General features: G+C 41.0%; 1 protein-coding gene across 3 annotated transcripts in view; it reads right to left on the minus strand.

Moving 5' to 3' along the window:
• LOC119656004 (protein CBFA2T2) overlaps positions 1 to 9,040 on the minus strand; it is a 112,254-nt gene extending 103,214 nt beyond the window's left edge. For 2 of the 3 annotated variants that reach the window (XM_038062246.1, XM_038062245.1), the window contains exon 1: positions 8,327 to 9,040. In XM_038062246.1, coding sequence (XP_037918174.1) covers positions 8,327 to 8,329 — 3 coding nt within the window. In that variant the 5' untranslated portion in view covers positions 8,330 to 9,040. Of the gene's footprint in view, positions 1 to 4,106; positions 4,131 to 8,326 lie in introns of all 3 variants that reach the window. The other variant, XM_038062244.1, reaches the window with a different exon arrangement.
• Positions 9,041 to 20,733: the final 11,693 nt, after the last annotated feature.

The raw sequence follows: 20,733 nt of genomic DNA on the forward strand, positions 1-20,733 counted from the left end.
TACCCTACTCCTCCCTCCTAACCCCGCAAAAATCATTATACTAACGGACATCCTCTAAAATCAAATCATGGCCTGAATATGTGAAGGAACTGCCAGAACCTCAGAGGCGACTCACGCATGGGAAAAGACATGTGAATTGCTATGAAATGACACGTGAGGACTAGAAGTGTTCGAATGACCCCCACATTGAGGCGTGTAAGCACATGTCTACAGAGCACAGACAACTTCGCCATCTATTAAGGATTTTTGGGATAGCTCTCCACTTTTGGTCGTCGCCGGCCGCTCAGGATGGCCTTTTGACCTATCACCGCAATGTCAATGTTGTCATTCCACATTCTATTGAATTTTTCTTTCCTCATTTTGAATGAGCGGCCACGGTATTAGAAACCGAAAGGCAGTAAAACGGTAGAACTGTTTTCTTGTGAAGGAAAGAAGTTAAATCCCGACTTATACGATTTGTAGGGTAAGTTCGAAGTCGGGAGAGTAGGAGGATACTTTGACATTGGAGGGAGAACACATGTAATAATAAAAATTAATATGGCCAGCAGATAAACCTCTGCAATAGTTACAAGGGAAATGCTCAAGAACCCTAGATTTGCCAACAGTAATGATGCAGGTAATTGAAAGTTTTGTAACCTTGAATATTTTTAAAATCCAATGGTAAGTATATATGTATTCATCTCAGAGTTCCTGTTTGGAGATAAGATGTTAGTGAAAGGCCATATGGATTAATTTTGGGTCAAAGATTGAATCAAATTGTTTAAGGATTTCTCCGAGCGAGAGCGGCGCAAGAAATTTTCATTAACTGTACCATGAAATTACTTAAAGGATTATCGTAACCTGGACGAAGTTTCCCTCCGCATCTGAAATCCCTTACGATTGGCGCATCGCCCTTCCTGTCGTGGCATAACTCGCTAATATCACGTCCGAAATAAGCAATTTTTTATTAGATATGACCGTGCCCCCATTCTAAAGAAGTTGCTAGAGAAGCGTTTTCGACAGTACGTTTATGTTATCCGTGCCGATGAAAATTCGGTAGTCAAGATTGGTCTGCAGATCTACCCAAAAACCGAATCAAACAATGGACAACTCTTTTCAAATGGAATTGCGCTTTCGCTTTCTCTCAGGTCGCAACTGGAGTTATACCACTGGTCCACCACATTATGGGAAGAACAATATGAGCAATCGACCTTCACTCAAATCGACCAGGAGGCGATTTTCACAAGATCTTCAGCTGTACATCAATGAAGACAAGACGAAGTACATGATGGGAATGTCAGTACCAAACACCAAAGAAGCAACAGCATTAAATGGGAACAATGAAGATAGTAGACTAAAACTTTGAAACCGTTGATAATTTCTTCTAAATCCACGGTTGTCGGGAGCGGACAGAGCCTATTTCAGCTTACATGAACTGTTCCGCTCGAAACGTTTCTCCATAGGGTGAAAGCTCTAACTCTACGAGACAATGATCTTGTCAATCCTCATGTATCCATCGGAGACTTGGGTTCTTAGCAAGAAAAATGAGGAACTCTTATGCCCGTTGGAGAGAAGAATCCTTCGAAGAATTTTCGGCCCCCTACATGAGGATGGACGACTCCGCAGCTCTATATAACCACGGAATTTATAAGCAGTACTATGACCGTCTGGTTGAGGATAAAATCCGGGTGAATAGGTTGCGACCCGCGAGGATGATCCAGTCGGGAAAGCCTATAAGGGTAATATGTCTAGAAGACGTAGCAAACCCTACCTAGATGGAGCGATGACGCAGACCAGGATACCAGACAAATTTTAGGGATATCGAATCGGTGGACCTCGGCGCAAATCTAGGATGTATGGAGTTCCTTAACAAGGCATGTCTAGATTGGATACCGGTTGTTACGCTGTTGATAATGATGATATACTATAAATATGAATAGAAGAAAACCATGCTCGGCTTCCTTGTGTTCAAGTTCAACTGGCCTAACTTTTAACATCGATTTAAAAGTTGAGGAAATTAGGGCTGGAACATTGTGATGGGGCTCATTCTCAGAACCTATTCAAACAGATCATAGTGATGGATCTTCAAAATACCTGCTCAAATAAATTTGACAGAGTGAGATTTCTACGAGGAAACGCACAAGTATAAAGATTTGAAACTATATAGGTCATAATATAGGGCATGATATCGCCAAATTTGGTGGAAATCCCGATATTGTTAACGGAGTTGTATGTAATCGATTATATTCACCTAACATAATATTCTGAGTAAGGGAAAGCAGGCCGTTGACGTAATACAAAAACTCTGTAATTGACACTTCGAAAACTTTACGGTTGAGAATATTTTGTGATGTGTTATGGTATTATATGGGGTGAACGAAAGGGATTATCTATTTTTAAATAGCTGGCATAGGAAGACGATTAGGGTTTGAGTGCCGAAACTAGTACCTCTAAAAAGTCATAACAATGTCAGTCGATGAGTTAATTTATAACGTCATGGGGATTCTTATGACGTTATAAATTAAATAATCGTAGAACTATGTTGAATTGGGTAAACAATTTTCTCAAAGCAGGTGGAGCGTCGAGTTTTATGAATCATAGGGCTCCGAGGTCTACTAGGACAGAAAACTAAAAACGGACGCGCTGCATTGACATAAAGCCCACGCAGAACAGTGTGCCGACATTTTCTAGTCATGAAATGTTCCAAACCCGTATAAAATTCATTGACCCAAGAATTAAAGCCTGGAATTTTGAGAGAAAGTTCTAAACATAAATTGATGAAAACTTGGTCAATTAGGAATGGATGGATGGAGCTGTTTTTAAGTGACAAAAAAAACCTGCGGTACTAGACTAATAGGAACCCGAGAATCATTCATGCAACATCTTTACGTTCCCCTCGCGTCACGTTGTGGTATGCAGTCTCAACCAAGGTCACCATCATTACTTACTTCTTCAAAGAGGAAGGTTTGGACATCGCTGTCATGGGGCGCCTACCAAGTCATGTTAAATGGGGGGGCTTTGTGTAAAATGAAACCTTATTAAAATCGATTCACTGTCTGTCTGTTTGTCTGTCACACGAGCTTATATCCAAAACCGAACGAAATTTGGTAGACGGAGGCGAACTATGAAATTCCACGAATATAGTGAGTAACATAAATTTAATATGCAAACGGGGAAGTAAAAATCTTTTTCATCGGATATGGTCATGCGAGGTATCAAATGAAAAGTAGCACTTTCAAGTTCCGAAACTGATGTTAGGTTAACCCGGATTGTAAAGTGCGCGAGTAAATGAGACAGGACTTATTTTCAGAAACTACCCAACTTAAAACCATGAAAAAAGGGTGGTGGGCTTATATTATATGCAGTCTTCAAAATATGTCCTATTCGGAATCTTCTGAAATAAACTTATTAATAGTATATTACTAGCTTTTAGAAATTGATTAAAAAACCCCTTTAAGTTCATCCTAGAAATACTAAACTTTGGACCGGCATACGCATGCCAAGATTCATGGAAATTCGGCTATTAGTGCCAAAGTTATATCAGTTCAAACTTATCAATTTCGCGCGAATTTACTGCATCTTAAGTCATGCAAATAAGATGCTGACATCATAATTAACGCGAATGATTGACACTCAAGTGAAATATTAAAATTCCATTCATGAAGAATGTACTTGCCTCCAGCCCTTTTAAGGTTTTGTTTTACACAGAATAAATTCGATGTCTGTCTGTCTGTCTGTTACATCCGATTTAATCGGAAACAGCTAAACTGATAGTCACGAAATTTGGGGAAAAAGTGTGGTCTGTGAATCCCTTTTCATACAGCGGGTAAGGAGGGCTTAAGGAGGAGGGCTCCTAATACATGTGAAAGCAAGGGTGTACGTTTTTTTTACGGAATATGGTGGTGTGAGGTATCAAATGAAAGGGGTCAAATAGTGCTTTTCGAAAATGATATTTTTGATACTTGGTGAAACATAGGGGAGTGAGGCCTTAAAACCTATCAACCGAAAACTCTGAAAAAAATTACGATAGTGCATCCATATGAAATCTAGGCCTCAAAATAGATCCCATTCTGATATGTGCTTAAACAAACTTAATAATAGTATGTTACCATATTTTAGAAATTTACCTGAAAATCCCCTTTCAGTTCACCCTAGAAGTACAAAATTTGGGATAATTACAACTAACAAAATAATGCATAATTTTCGAAAGGTTAACAAAAATCCAACAATTATTAACAAAGTCTCTATCGCATTCTAGGACATGTATGACGTCATCATCAAATATATGAATGACGAGAGTTGGAGTTTGGAAATACATAGGTATAGCCAGACATATTTTAAATGGGAGATATATGCAAATGGGAAAACATGAGTAGGGTATTTCTTACAAAGAAGATTCCAGTTTCCGGTATTCCGATTTGTTTATACTTTATTTGTGTTAAGAATAAGATTCCATACTATCATTGGACTGTTAAACCTACTGAAAGAGGAGTTTTTGAATCGGTTGACTCTCGGAAACACGAAGCTTCTTTGGCCGCCGTTGTTTTTTTTTGTGAGTCCATCTGAAGAACAGGGTGTGTTTAAATAAGCCAAGAAACATCGAAGTCCTGCGATCGAGGATGCAATTTCGAAAGTTAGACTCTCCAAAACGTAGTTGAGAATTTCAAGAGAAAGGTAGCCGAGTGCAAGAAAGTTCATGGCAATTAACTTCTGGGAGTAAGGTCCCATAAATTAATTTCTCGTAAAATTCCATCCTTTTGCTTTCTATTTGATTTTGATTCTTTTTCTATCTCAATACGTAGCGTTTAGAAATAGGGAATTCGTTTTGCCCGACTCTGCACTTCGGAATCTAAAGAGCTGTCCAGCAAACTTGAAAAAGGCACAAGCGTCAGTCGACTATGTTTCGTATAAGAGATGTCAGATTAAGGAAAGATCAGGACAACTAGAGTAAGGATGGTCCCTTTTAAAGTTTAGGCATCTAATAAACCTTCTTTGAAGTGATTTAATTGCATGGCGGTGTGATGATCATATGATAAGTCCATGCTAAAAGCTTCAGACACAATTACACAATTACGGATTTTCGCCGATTCTACAAAACACAAAATTCAAATAAAAGTCCAGTCGTGGATAGGAAAAAGGAACTGTGTTAGTTCCTACACTGAACAGGTAGATCATTAGTTGACACCAAGTCTATTCTGACTTCCTTTAAGTTAGAGTTCTGCTGGTTTCATGCCGGAGACTCTATTTTAGGAAAGGTGTAGCAACTCCAGTTGGTCTTGAGCTGAGGCTAGATTCTGCGCTTTTGCCCATGGGACCTCGTAAGTTTATCAGTCGGGGGTTAGTCGCGCAGTCTCAAAGGGCGTTTATTTCCCAAAGTTGCAGTCGGAATAATACTGTGTATAGGAAAGTAACTTCTTTCATTGTTCTTACAGAAATAAATTTTCGGAATCAACTTTCAAGTATCCCATTGATAAATCAAAGACTTTGTAGTGTCATCTAGAAAATTCTGTAAAAGATTTATCGAATTTCAGTCAGTATGAGCACCACTAGGTTTCCCAGCAGAGAAAAATCTTCTCTGATAGCCATCTAGAATGGTCGCCAAATAGGAGTCGGGCACTGTAACTAACTAACTTGTTATGCAGTTACAGGAGCAGTTGACGATATATTCGGTCCAGGTATATATCTCTTGACAGTTGCCAGCCCTCTCTAGACGAAGACCAACGCCTACCTAGCCGAACACCACAGCTCTCCATCAACCAGCGACCGAACCTCGTCCAAGGGCAGCCATTGCTTTAGCCCATTCCGGCATCCCACAGGCAGGCAAAATACAATAGTAAGTGAGAAGAAGGAGCGGCGACCCAGGGGAGGCCAACAGATGCTGCAGCAACTGGAGAGGCGCATGCTGCATAGTGCAAACTCCGAGAGAATACGACGAGCCCGGAAATCAAACAGCAGATCGGGCGTGACCTTCGAGAACCAGTAACTAGAAAAACGGAACGATCAGTTGGACGAGCCGAGGGTGAAGAGGAGCCGTACGTTACGCCTCTGGAAATAGATGTAGCCATCAGAACCCTGCTGAATTAAAAAATAATAAAGAAAGAAAAAGAATGCTTAATTTGGTCTAGGAGCAGTGACAGTATGGAGTAAAATACAGATGAGACTGGGGGCTATCCGTACGAGTATTCAAGCTAGAGAAGCTAGCAAGAAAGCATAAAATACTGCTGCACTTTGGGAAAAAGGTCTCAAAGTGGATAGTGGCAGAATATCAACATAGAAACGGTAATAATTAAGATAAGGAACCACGATACGAAAGCACACTCAGGAATATTATGGATGAACAAATTATAAAGGATGACTGAAGAATATTTATGAGTTGAAACAAGGAACGGCCGATAAAGCAAGCCATCCTAGAAGTTCGCCTGAAGACATCGACATAATGAAGACTAAATGGGAGTTTGCTGCCTAACAAACGCCACACCGAGGTCCTAGTAAGAGGAGACCATTTTTCCAGATCGACCATCGAAATAGTAAACAGGTGTATAGGGGCACAGTTTTAGTGAATGACATAATCAGTAGCATTCCCTAATGTAGAATGGATGTGATAATGTGTTCTGATCGTATTACTGATATCATGTGTCAAAATTTAACCTAATACTGATCCGATCAATAGAAGAATCCCCAACAGAAAGTAGCCTTATATTGTTTGCATATAAAAAACGAGGACAGGTAAATGAGTAAGGAAAGTCATTTATCAAACAGGAAAATCAAACAGAAATGGGGCGATAATGGAGCCCTGAGGTACCCTTCATAGGAGACGAGTTACAACCATTGAAAGTGGCACAATTTACTCTGCCATGTAAGCAAAATCTGAACTAGGGCAAAACAGTTGATTTAAGTTCATACGATCGGAGTTTGGTGAGAAGCAAGGATTGGCCAATAATCGAAAACTTTATGAGAAGTCAGTATGGATTGTATTGACAACTTTTCTTGTCGTCAGAGACTTCGCAATGAAGATGGTGGATTCAATCGAGTTATTCACAGTCGGGCTACCGTGTTAAAACCCATTCTGTTCCTTTACAATGAGGTGGCTGAGTAGTTAAACAAAGACCACATATTGGGAATGAGATGTTCGCTTTCTTAGTCCTAATTCCTGTCAAAAACTAAGGTCGCAGTAGGAATAATTTAAGAAACAACAAACGTTACTGAAGACAGTTGTCGATTTGATTTAACGGAAAAGTAGGTAATTAGGAAGCCGCTTTTGTGGTAAAAGCCGGATATGTTGAAGTGGTTGGTATTGCCGGCAAGGTTTTTGGGGAGTGTAATTACCTTTAATCAGTGTAATTACCTGGAATCGCTAAATGGAGATGCTAGTTCCACACGGTCAAACACTGATGAGGACCAGAAAAAGATTGAAGCAATTTACTATGGCCGACAATGTATGTGATGTTATTTTTTGGAAAGTGTTTCCACGTGAATTAGGTTTGCAACTTATTAAAGTAACAATGCTTGAATTTATATATAAGTAAGTGACAATCAAATCGTTCGAAACATATTATCTTGGGGAGTTAGGTTTGATCTATAATTTAAAGTTTTTGTGAAACAGACCTGGTCCACAAGTAGATCCTTTTTGCTACCAATATTTGATCAAGATATGCGTCAAACTTTCTATTTTCTTTCTACTTCGTCATTTGATTTGAGGAATGAAGAATTAAGGGATTGATGGATGAATAAGAATTACCGAACACATATTCACATATTCAGTATATTTTCAGCACAAGAACTTACAGGTGATGCTGAGAATTGAATATTTCGTCCAAGTAAATTATGTATATCAATTATTTGGAGATACCCATAATTTGCATGGAGTTTCTTTTTCTCCTTCAGAAATTTCGATTTGGCGGATTGTTATCCATGCAGTTTGCAGTTCCTCAACTTTAGACTTCAAATCTGTCTATCCTGAAAAAGATTCTTCATCCAAATCTGTTCATAAATATCAACAATGAAGGTAGTGCATTGCCAATAGTTACACTTTCACTTGGATAAACAAAGTCAACTTCTCAAAGATTTATCTTGAGTCGGTTTTTGTAATCATTATTCACTAATAGCCTAATTTGCCTTGCAATAGTGGTTGTCACTACAGTTGGATTTTTGTCACTATAAGATATTTTCACATCAAACGTATTAGATATAACATATAAGTTTAAAGTGAGAAAGAAATAAGGAATAGGACATGTTCACTGAATTTTGATTCAATTTAACTTTATTTATTAGTGAATTTTAGATACCACAAAGCAGTCATATACAAAAATTGTAATTTTATAACTGAATCAAAACAATCCTAACTCACCATCGCTGAATAATCAAGTCTTTCCTCAAGATATACTGGAACAGAGCCAATGTCCTGTATCCAAATGATGCAATTAATTCACTCAACAGCACCACATTCGAGCACCGTTGCCCGCACTAAAAAACACTCTTTTCAGATTTGACCCACTTTAGACGCGAAACATACAAAGGTCACAACTCGAGATGCATCTCAAGTGGGAAATCGCAACCAACCGCACGGAACTCCAGTCTGTCCCCAGAACACCGACTCCACTCTACTCCACTTCCTTTTTCAATGTTTAACCATTCGCCGAGATACTAAACTCGTCCTTTAAGAACCTATTTGTGTGTCTAGTCAGAAGCTATATATCAAATGAACACTTGCACTATGTCACCGCGCACTATCTTATCACCGCAAGGACAAGGACATAGAAGTGAAAACGTGGTTCGACCGATTTGTCGAGGATCCTGAAAACCCACAACCGAACTGAATCAAGCCTCGACTTGGAATGAAAGTGGTCTACAGTTCAGGTTGCAGATGACGGCGGTTAAAAGATATCTGTACGTCCGTCTGCTTCAAGGAAACGGAGAAACTCGTTCTGGGGTGCGCACAACGCACTTTCCGCACTCGTCCACTTCCCATTCAACATTCAACCAACGATTCAATTGCCAAGCACATGAGTTTCCCTTGGAACACATGTGATAAACAGAATGCGAGTATTGCCGGCCGACTGCTGGAGTAGTTTGGTATTCTAGCATTTAATATGCTCGGGAATTTGGGTTGTCGTTTCGAAAGTATCTTTTCTCGTAAATAGTACATTTAGATTGACAGATACCATTCACAAACAGTCTCTTGAGGAACATTACCGTAGCAGAATTTTTCACTGGGAAATATGCTGAAATTCATGTAGAGAGGTTCTGGAAAAATGTTAATTTCAACAATTACCTTAAGGACTTGGAATTGCAATAACTTTATTCGAAAAATTGGATTTGTTAAACTGAATAATGTTATACAATTAATTTAAAAGATTGACGGCTAAAATTTTATTGCATATTTGATACTTGGATGTTGCAGGGAAATTGTTGGCCATATGGGAAACTAGATAAATTGACTTTCACTCAAAAGGACTAAGTTTGTTTATGATTAATTCTAACCATCCTACAGTGCATGAAAAAGTTGCAACTTGAAATTGTCTAAGGCTATGATAGTTCGTAAAGCATCTATATAATTTCTTCCGTACTCGGATTGGTTATCGCTTTATGAAAACATAAGACTTCTTAGGCCCCCACTACATTTAATACCGAGACTTTGGTCATCGCAATCCTTACAGGTAATTCTTCGGATCCGTACAAATGACGCATACTATTTCTGTAGGTCCGTACGACTAGATTCTACCTTGGCGGGGTATAATGCAACAACCAACCGGTTAATTGAAGTGTGCTTCCGCTCGTCCACCTTTTTCTGAGGCGCCTGCGTTCGTTCCCTACTGTTTTGCGTCACGTACCTTTGAGGCGACCAATTCGTTGGTCATTTCGGGAGAGCAGATTCCACTACATGGTATAGTGCAATTGTCGTCTGAATATGTGGCTTATCCAATGCCAACTTCTCACAACGCACGCGGGTACCAGACCTGTGCACCATCCAAATTCTTCGTTTGTAAAAGTATTAGGTCAGTGCACTCCGATCATATGACGCAAATAGGTGTTGATAAAGACTTGGAGCTTACTCGGAATCGAAGAAGAGCAGGTGAAGCGAATATTTAAACTCCGTCCATTGTTCCAAAATGATTCGTATGGCGTTGATTCGGGTCTGATCACTCGCCTCGGGTAAATGAGTACGCAACGAAACTTTTCTGCCAACTCTCCGTACAACAAAACACACAATATATCGCAAGACAACACTAACGCAAAACACATGATCTACCATGACCATTCGCCATTCGCCATTTCAAGTACTTATACACACGTCCAACCTACGCACCAATTTAGCTAAACGCCTCTGGGCTCGATGAGATGCCTTCAAAAGCACATATGTTCAACGATACTGACACCTCAGTATGTCACTGTGATCCGGTACTTCAGATCCGTTCTCTTCAACTTAACAAGTGGCGGACTAGGTGATTTGCCTTTGAGCAACATTGCGGCGGTCTTCTCCGTTGAGATCGCTATAATAATAATAATCGTTGGCGCAACAATCCAATTGGATCAGGGTCTTGAAGTGTGTTAGAGCAGTTCATTCAAGACACACTGTAGGAGGCAATGTGGTCTGCATTGCGCTCGTCCGCTATACCGGCTTTAAATCGCGAAACATTAACGATGCGCATGTACTGAATATCCCGCTACCCAAGCGCAAGTCAAGTGTTCTCCTCTACAAGAATGATGAGCTCGTCTGCGCAACGCATTCAGTTCTGAAACTAAGCTCGCCCAACAATTTGCCAATCAACAGATTTCATACAAAGCGACCTATGATAAATCCCTCTGGGCAGCTATGGTCCACATTAACCCACACGTGCTTGGATGAACGCTTTCCTGCCACTGAAGTAGCCTAGGAGCTCATTTATGGAACCACACTTGCAGAGTTCCGAAAACACAGGCGATCAACTAAGGTAATCAAGTATCACTTCGAAATCTGCGAAGATTCCAAGAACATATTTGTTCGTATATCCTTCCCGTAAACAACATTTATACAGACAGGGTGGGTCGCCAGATGGTTTTGCACGTCGCGCCGGTCATCTCACCCCAGCCAGGTAACTTCCGCGACCTAAGCTTTGCCATGCCATAGGAAGAATATCTTCCACCACCTCTTCAGTGAGGTCGACAGGAGACACCGAAGGCTCGGAACTCCCAAACAGTTCACCCAGCAAGAGACAAACACATTCCACCCAGCTACAACCACGCGTGCTCCAGCCAATCGGCGTGGAGGATCTATATTTTGACAACCCTTTTGACTAGCACGAAGGATACGACAAGAGTATGGTAACTGACACTACATTCATCTGACAATCTCCATGACCGAACAACATGCAACGTTTGCAGAAGTATTCCACGAAAACGCGGGGCCACCTCATCTTGATACGCGATTTACTGCTCAAAGTTGTCTGTAGATGGATAGTATATGCTTATACAAAACCACTGTTTCAAAGACACCGCGATTGAAACACACACACATCATTTCATAACGGCCGCTTTGGCCGGCCCTCTAGTAGTGAACATTCGCATGTCGGCAGGAAAACCCTGGCGCAGCCATTATCTGCTCATGGTTCCTGAAACACGGCGACGTGAATGCTGCGCTGACGTATGTGTTGGCCGAGATCGTCTGAGCGACATAGCACTTAGTTTCGGTTAAGCCATCCTTGTTGCGATTGGGCACAACCTCCATCTGCGCATATGCCCATCCGGATAACACCGGAACGGAGAGTCTCAGCAGAGCACCTCATCACTTCAGGAGGAGGCTATAGCTCAGGTCGAAACGCAGATATCTGAAGCATGCATGGAGCAAGTCATGCGACCTGACTCTGTAGCTGAACTATCTTACGTAGACATGCTCAGACTCAGCTTAACGATTACCCTAGGTGTCTTTCTATGGCAGTGTTACTGACAACTTCAGGGTCCGACCGCATAAGGCGATCTTTGCTCTCTTTCTGAACTTCTCGAACGATATATCGCTTGTAAGATGGTTCTCGTAAAACAATTTAAGAGCGATAACTTACCTTGTGTGAGTTTGTTAGATCTCTCATCAGCAGCGTCCTTCCTGTGGAACTGGACGGGGTCGGCTAGCAATTAGCTGTGAATTTCTGTGTGATTATCACCGCTTTAATCTTTCATTACAAGAAGCTCATTTTGAACGTTTGTTACAAATATTTTTAATTAATGCCACCCGTTTTCCCACTATAGCATGTGCTCTGCATGGCGGTGCATTGTGGGAATATTGTAAGGAAGACTGTGGTCTATTTCCGTCTCTCTTGTAAAGGGAATTATTTTGTGGATGTTGTTGAGACGTGACAAAACGGAATTTCGTCATGACCACAGCAAGTACATCTCAAAGAGAATAGAGAGATTATTCCCTCTCTCTCCATATTCTCTTCCATTTTTTTCCATGAAAACTTCGCTAAGTGGAGAAGAAAGGAGGCTACCCATGGAAACTCCAGAGGTTGTCTTGTGGAATCTACCCTTGAAAGGCCAATTTTATACATCGACGAAATTCTTTCTTACACTCAGATAAACCTTTTCTCTTCTGGAGTCCACAGTTCACGGAAGTTTCCCTTATTCAATTTATCCATGATTGCTTATCTCATGTCTATCATGTAATAAACCGTTTTTTCATTGCGGCCCTTGAGCATGGCAGTTTCTTTACTCCCTATTGGGATCCTTTTTCCTTTGAAATTGTCTTGTGTAATTTTGGTTAGATCTTTTCCTTCAGTTTCTTTTTCTTCCGTTGGGTGTTGAATTCGATGTCCACGATTATGCCCAATATTGGAAGTCTGCCTTCCTTTAGGGCGTGGTTCATCCCCTTATCAAATAAAGCTGGAGGCTAGGACTCTCTCAATTTAGATTGTAAGCACTGAGAAACGTAGCAACTGGCTGCCGAAATGTCGCCATGTGCGAGAAACATATTAGGGATGTCCCTAATTAAAAAACGATCTGCTCCTTTTTCTCATAAGCCGAACCAGATTTTATTTCACTTGATGATAAAATAATGAAGTCTGCCAATTAAAAATAGAAAAGAAGAACATCGACCGAAGCAAATAGATCATGACAAGAGGTATCCAGCTGGTGATTGGACAGGTCCAGGACGAGAGGAACGCCAAACCCTGAATATGAAGATTGCGTAAAATTTTATGTTGCGAATGTGTTTGTTTATATATTTGAAATGGTTTAAGACGCCAATGGTGATTTACCACCTTGGAAAACCCACGGATATTCGTGATAGAAAGCCTCCAAGAGATATTATCGAAAACTTACCTCATTCTAGACAACCATCGAGAATTTTGATCGAAGACAATATGGGAAAACTGAAGGAAATTGGACTCGCATATAAAAGACCCAATGTGAAAAACATTCCCAAGGAGTCCGTTTGTTCAACTTTGGATAATAATTTAGACGTAGAACTCGTTCTATGAGTCTTGAATTATCCTTAAAAATGTAAGGCTGAACAAATCTTTGTTGATATCTGGTAATAAGGCGTGGGTCCACGAGTACGATATGCAAACCAGCCAACGAGCCGGAAATGGAATCCATTTCGAAGGCGGTTTATTCAATTTTAATGAATAAAAGATAAACATGTGTTTTATTCAACAATTCTCGGTACCCTTTTGGTAGTATGAATCTTCTACGCAGCTTTTCGGGCGAGCGCTACTTTGCTGTATCTGTCTACTGATCACATTGGGGAATACAAGACAATTATAATTACGACTGGCTTTCACCAATGCTAATGGCTTGTATGACATCTGACGTGCTTACTTCACAGTGGATGCAACAAACATGGTTGCAGATCTGGTAAGAAGCATATACAACTCTGATAGGTTGTCTTATGGTAGTTCGTAACAAATCAACAGGTTTCTGGGTACTTAGCGAGACTTATCAAGAATAGTCTGCCGAAGATTATTCTTGATACGGGGCGGATGTTGCACTCGTCATAGCGGTCATTTGCACGACACTACATCGACTAGATTGAGAAAATGGGGAGGCTCTGGCTGCTGCAAGCGCTCAGAATTTGTGCAAGAGACCCATTCAACTGCCCTCTCGAACACGTACTCAAAGCGTTTCTGGCTTACAAGGCTTCCAAGCTTTTGCTCATCTTGAATCAGCCAATTCTACCAAAAGCTGAGTGTGTTTATCGCTAAATCTTTTGTGTAAAACAAAACCTTATTAAAATCGATTTACTGCCTGTCTATCTGTCTGTCACACGTTTTTTTCTCACACACGATTATAGCCATTGACACCAAATTTGGTGGAAAGGTGGGAAATGTGAAAGCCCCCTTATATAGTGAGTTACATCCTTTTATGCACAGTTTAAGGAGGGTGTCCTCATACATGCAAAAGGGGGTGTACATTTTTTTCACCAAATATAGTCATGTGAGCTATCAAATCAAAGGTCTCGATTAGTGCTTTTCGAAGCCAGTCTTAGTTTTAGCATTTGTTGGAAAGGTGGTGAGTGCGAGGGGTCGAAAGTGATCGTTTCTTTAACGGATCCATTCTCAGAAAGTACCCAACCCAAAAATATGAAAAAACTCAACAGGCTGTCACTATATGGTGCCTAGGCTCCGAAATACCGTCCATATTGACATTCTTTCAAATAAAATAATAGAGTATTACTATAATTTTTAGTAATCGGCTGCAAAACCCCTTTAAGTCTAGTTCAACCGCCACGAAATGTAGGCTATAACATAGAGCATGATCCTACTAAATTTCAAAGTTGTCGCTTCTTTGCAAATTCAATGAATGTAAATATCACCGAAAGTGGCATATATTATGTACTATGTACTAATGGAACAAATGCACACTCAAATGTCTTTACATAAGAAATACACAAAACCTTTCATACCTGAAGCGTCCAGCTTTCGGTTTTCCGACTTGTTTCTCATTGTCCACAGTGAATGCCACCATCTTTCTTACGAATGACTTTTAGGGAGCAATGTCCACCACTTGATGTCTGAGTAGGTTAAGCATCAGCCTATAGGTTTGTTGCTCTGGGTTCGAATCCCAGACATCATGGATACTTATGCCTTGTTCAGCATTAAGTGTAATGACAATGAAACTGAAGAATTGCCTCATTAAAAATGAACTGGGAAAAGTATAATAATAAAAAGAAAAAGATTGTATGGACGACCTATATTCCAGAAAAGACGGAATAGGAGATGGTTCCTTTATGCAGGTTGCTTGACGCCCATTTCTGTCTTATGATGATTATGATAGAGCTGGTTTTTCAAAAATAAATCTTGGAATCATCATCAGAGCTATCTGATGTTTATGCAGGCATTTCTGAACAAATGCAAGCGCCTAAGACTGATCGTCTTTCCATGCACTAATCACACCAAGTCTAAACGAGTTTAAGGTGCCACTAGGGGACGTGCGCTCAACCTGGACTTTATTATGAATATGTAAGTTTCATTATGTATTTCATATTATGTATTCTAGGAACCCTAGTGGTAACAAAAGGGAATTCGATAACGAATTGTTGTGACAAAATGAATCCGGTGTCGGATTGCTGCTGACATTTTTCGGAAGGCGCGTTCTCATAACCTGAGAGCAGGTTTCTACTAGGATATTGAGATAATGGATGGGAGATTATAGTCCGACTGGCACATTATTGTGGTATTTAAAAACGGAGATCTCTGACATAAAAGGGGGAGATGCTTTCTATGGGAATTGTGATGAGTGATCTGAATCCTAAGATTTTGCTTAGGGATCATCTTGTTGTTTTTAACAACTACTGCAACAGGGTTGTAGGTTTACACAGGTTTCACCACTTTGACATCGGCGGCACACTGCTTGAGCACAGAGCATGTTATATGGGACCATGATCTAACAGTTTCTTACTTTCCCGAACCCGCTGTCATCAAACAGTGAGCAAAGCTTGTTAATGCGCTGATGAAATTAAAACAACTTTCCTCCTTGCAGAATGTTGTTGTTCTACCACCAGAAATGCCTTCTCATGCACGATGATAAGCAACTAGACCGATGGAATGAGCTCTTCACAACGTATAATATCTAGTGAAGTTCCACTAGCCCCGTAACATGGGAGTGCAGATTGCCCCTCCAAACGAAAGTCAATTAATCTTCCTTTGACGGTCTATCGCGAAAGTGCCCATTCGCATGGAAAGAACATCTGGAAAGTTTGATCCTCAGAAAGCAAATTGGTTTCAAATTGGGGTCGTTTGGTACCGGCCACAGTACGGGAGTCATTATGGAGCAGTTTGGAGATTCAGGCCACTTCCAGGCCAATTCCTCATCTATTTCGTGATCGCTTCCAACAAAATCAACAGGTAGTGTGCCTGGAGTTCTAGCAACTTTCACTTGCTCACGGGGTCCTAGACCTTGATCAAATGGCTCTGAATTTGGGAGAGAGAGGCAAGTAGATTCGGGTCGAAGGTAAGTATAAACAAAACCAAGGTATTCATTGATCGGTTTTCGCACTCTTCTTATTTGCATTATTGGGTTGAATTTTGATTGCATGGAACAATTTTTATATCTAAGAAATGTTGTTTTTGCCAGCAGAGCGCCCACCTTGAGACAGTACACATTAACAGCACTAAATTTATTTTGGCTATTTCGTCCAAAATCGTTCAATCGTTTTTGAAATGTTGAAGAAAATTAAGGCATTATCAAGCATTTACAGACCTTCAATTGACCCTCCACTCGATGAATGTGTGTTTCGGAGCTCTATCTTCACTTCTTCGAATAACTTCAGTAAAATGAATTTCGGTTTTTTATAAAAAGTTCCCTAAGTTTGAGCAAAATTGAAACGGCAAGCCAGTGATAGGAAGAATATTAATATTAGCAGCAATTTCGACGTATGACGACAAGCAGACCCAAGTGTGGCTCCGCGCCGCGCTACAACGCGTTCACATGTGCGAGCGACACATATGTGAAGTGAATACCGGCTGGCGGACACATGTTTCCTTCGCATATGAGGAGTGGGCGGCCAAACAGCATTTCGCATCCCAGACATCTGACTGGGAACTACCAAGAAAACAGGAAAAAATGCCGGTCTGGTGTCGGCCTGATCAGCATGCCATTGCTACACATTATCAGCGTCGTGCTCTCATGACGGATAAGGAGATGTGTACTGCTTCCGAGCCACCCCCGTATCCGCTCCCAGCACGTTGCAGGCATGCACATGTGAAAGTTGCTGCACACCAGCTGATAAGAACAGATTAGAATACTTTCCGAGTTTTACTCGTCCAAGAGTACCAGGGGGAGTAGTTGCGGCGTCCTGATAAGGGAAGCCGACCTAGGTAACGTTCAATGACAGGTCTTTGATTAGCTGACGTGCGACGATAATCTGCAGAGGATAATAAGCGATGGATAAATAGCTGACAATAAGGGAAATATTTGCAATCGGGAATTAGGGGCGGTTATTTGGATCAACATTATGACAAGGTGAATGCGATCAAATGTGTGGAGTACTTTCAATTTGTTTTTGTATTTCTTAACCGAAAAGGTTCATTTGGAAATAGAAACTTCGATTTTTTCTATGGGGCTCACTTCTAATATTTGAATAGAAAAGCTTCCTTTGTATTTTCCTTTGAAATTTAATATTGATTCACCCAGGTTCTAACAGTTCAGGTAATGAAAATATTGGTCATATATTACCTAAGAAAAGTTAATACTGCACCCCAATTTCTGGCTGAAAATTAAAAACAGTTGAAACGAATTTGAAGTTAATCCGAGTGAAATTTGTAGTTAGTCTAGTTTCATTAACAAAACCTTCCTCATAAGAACTGATTTAATAATTTCAGGAAGGGGTGGAAGTTGATGTGGTTCAATTTTCTGCAAAATATAGAGCGTGGACGGTATGTTATTCCCGTCGAAAACCACTCCCATTTTGCCTTTTGACGTCCGTCAGTTTGGTTCCAAAATTTCGACCGAATGAATATAATATGATCAGTTGGAAAAAGAAACATTATGTCGGATACGAGATCCTTGACTATGTTACTATAGGGCGCAATCTAGTTCAAGGTAGCCAAGGTTCAAGTCATAGCGAAAATCCAACAAGGTGTGCAGTTTTTCGATTTCAGCTCTAAGTAATATGCTTGCATTTATTGCCTACGGTGAATCCAACCAGAAAGGAATGTACGGAAACTCTCAACTTGAAATCCTACTACGGCGGACCCGGAAGAGGTAGTCTCGGCAGGAGAGCTTAAGCCATTAAGGAGTGGGAACTACGGATTGAATCCTGCCTGTCAGAACCATCCCCTTCACTCTTACCAGGAAGGGTGAAAGATAGGGAAGCCGGTGACGTGGACACTACTGGGCCAGGAACCTGCATATTTTGAAACGTTTCGTTAGGAAACGTCAACAACACCTCGGATGGGAATTGACCTCATGGCTACCGAAAACGAATTAAAATTTGTGTTTCGAATGTGCAGAAAATTAGATCGACCACTTCGCGGTCAGCAGTTGATTTAGGAGTTGTCTCTTGAAAGTGTCTAACAAAAGAGGTGCTCACATGGACCTTGAAAAGGATCATAACCTGATGATCGCTTATGTTCACTTGTGTATTGTGTCCGCCACTTCTCGCAGGGTTGGAGAACTGTGAATCCTCTAAATTTAACATCGACCGCTTATATGATTCAGTTGTCGCTCGACAGTGGGAGAACTATCTTGCTGATCAGACGGCAGATATACTGAGTAACCCACATGAGAATATCGGGCTGGCAACAAAAATGCTCTTTACTCGGGTGCTAGAAAATGGCCAGGTCCTGAAGGGGCGTCATAAGATCCGGCTGACTGCGCAATCGCGGAAGCGGATCTGTAGAGTAGGTGGCGAGAAACGTCAGATAAAAAATAATAATAAGAAAAAAGAGTTAAGAAGATAGTTGGCAGTCATTGTGAAAAGAACGAGTTTTGTGCAGAAAGAAAATAGTTACGGACGGAAATCAGTATAATTTCTAATATCCCTGAATTATAATAGGAGTACTTTTTTGAAACTGTGTATTGAACGTTGTTAAATACAAGCTCCTAAAGATCAATGAACGGAAGGGGTTGAAGGCTGAAGGCGGGCATGACGCGCTCAAACTCCCACACCAAGTAAAATCCCGAGAATTTGCTATTGCGCTGGTCAGAGAAGCGACGTCAACCGTCGACTTCTCATTCATCATAACGAGCTTCTGAAGAGGTGGAAAAAACATTTCACCGTATCACATCCGGTGAGGTTCCTCCTCTTGTGGATGAAATGGCTAATCCCTGTAGCATGCGGATACGGACTGATCCTCTAAGCAGAAGAGAAATCATTTCGGCCATCAATGCACTCAAATGGAATAAAGCCACCGGGTTATACGGCCTCCACGCAAAGTTAATTATCGCTATACTTGAAGTTACTGTAAATCAGCTGTTTCCACCCGTACGGGAATGTTAGGAATCCGAGGCCTTCCTCAGAGAGTGGAAGGGGGTGGTCGTTAAGATTCTAAAGAAGAACACCCGTTTTGAGTGTCACAATTGGAATTAGTAACTTAAAATAATCCTGGAACGCATCAAAGAATATCTCGAAAACTTGATCTATAGAGAACATTGTGGCTTCCGCTCCGTATCTTCCAGCGTTGACCACATCAAGACCCTACCGATCATTTCGATTTCGAGAAAGCTTTCGATAGTGTGAACCGGGAGTGTATCTCGAGTGCTCTACGCAGGAGAGGCATTCAGTAGAAACTAATAGCTATTTTCAGAGCGACATATGATGGTGTAAAATGTCCAAAGTGGAGTCCGGCAGAGTAGCATCTTGTTACAAATATTATTTCTTCTTGCTATCGGTGACGTTTTTCATGCCGCCTTGTTCGGAGGAAGTAGAGGAATTCAGTGGATGATGACATCTTTCCTTAAACACCTTGACTATGCTCATGGCATCTGTTTGCACTCTCACCGGGTCATGGATTTTCGCCTAATGGCTCTGGATTTGGAAGTGGAGTTGGACTGAAGATAAACATAAAAAAACGATGATGGAATCCATGCACGGTTATTGGCAGCTAACAGAGTCTATTTCAGCTTACAAAAACTGTTCCGCTCGAAATGTCTCATAGGGTCAAAGCTCTTACTGTACAAGACAAGACAGATCTTGCCAGTCCTCATGTATTCCTCGGAGATTTAGGTTCTTAGCAAGAAAAATTGCGAACTCTTGGCCGCGTTCGAGAGAAGAATCCTCCGAAGAATTTTTGGCCCCCTACCTGAGGATGGACGATTCCATAGCCTGCATAACGAAGAAATGAGGATGGACGTAGCCCGTAGTCTACACAATGACGAAATCTATGAGCGATACCATGACCGTCCGGTTGTAGATAAAATCCGGCTCAATAGGTTACGGTGGGCGGGTCACTTACTCCGTATGGATGAGGATGATCCAGCCCGGAAAGTCTGTAAGGGCGATATCTATGGTAGAAAAAGAAGAAGACGCAGTTCCTGTCTGAGATGATGCGATGGCGTAGGTCAGGACACCAGAGAGCTTTTAGGGATATCGAATTGGTGGACCTCGGCGTAAAACCGGGATGTCTGGAGTTCCTTATTAAGGCAGGCCTAGACCGGATACCGGTTGTTGCGCCGTTGGTGATGATGCCTGGTGTTTGAAAAAATGTAACGGACAATTTTAAAAGCAAACTGGTAAGTGTGTGTGGGCGATTTAGAGTATAAGAGAATAAGTTGGAATAAAGCACTAACGGTAAAAGCAGTGCCTTTAACTACCTTCCCTTCCAAACCCCTTCAAAGTAATAGTTCCTA

The sequence above is a fragment of the Hermetia illucens genome, chromosome 4, assembly GCF_905115235.1.
Source record: "Hermetia illucens chromosome 4, iHerIll2.2.curated.20191125, whole genome shotgun sequence".
Classification (NCBI taxonomy): Eukaryota; Metazoa; Arthropoda; class Insecta; order Diptera; family Stratiomyidae; genus Hermetia; species Hermetia illucens.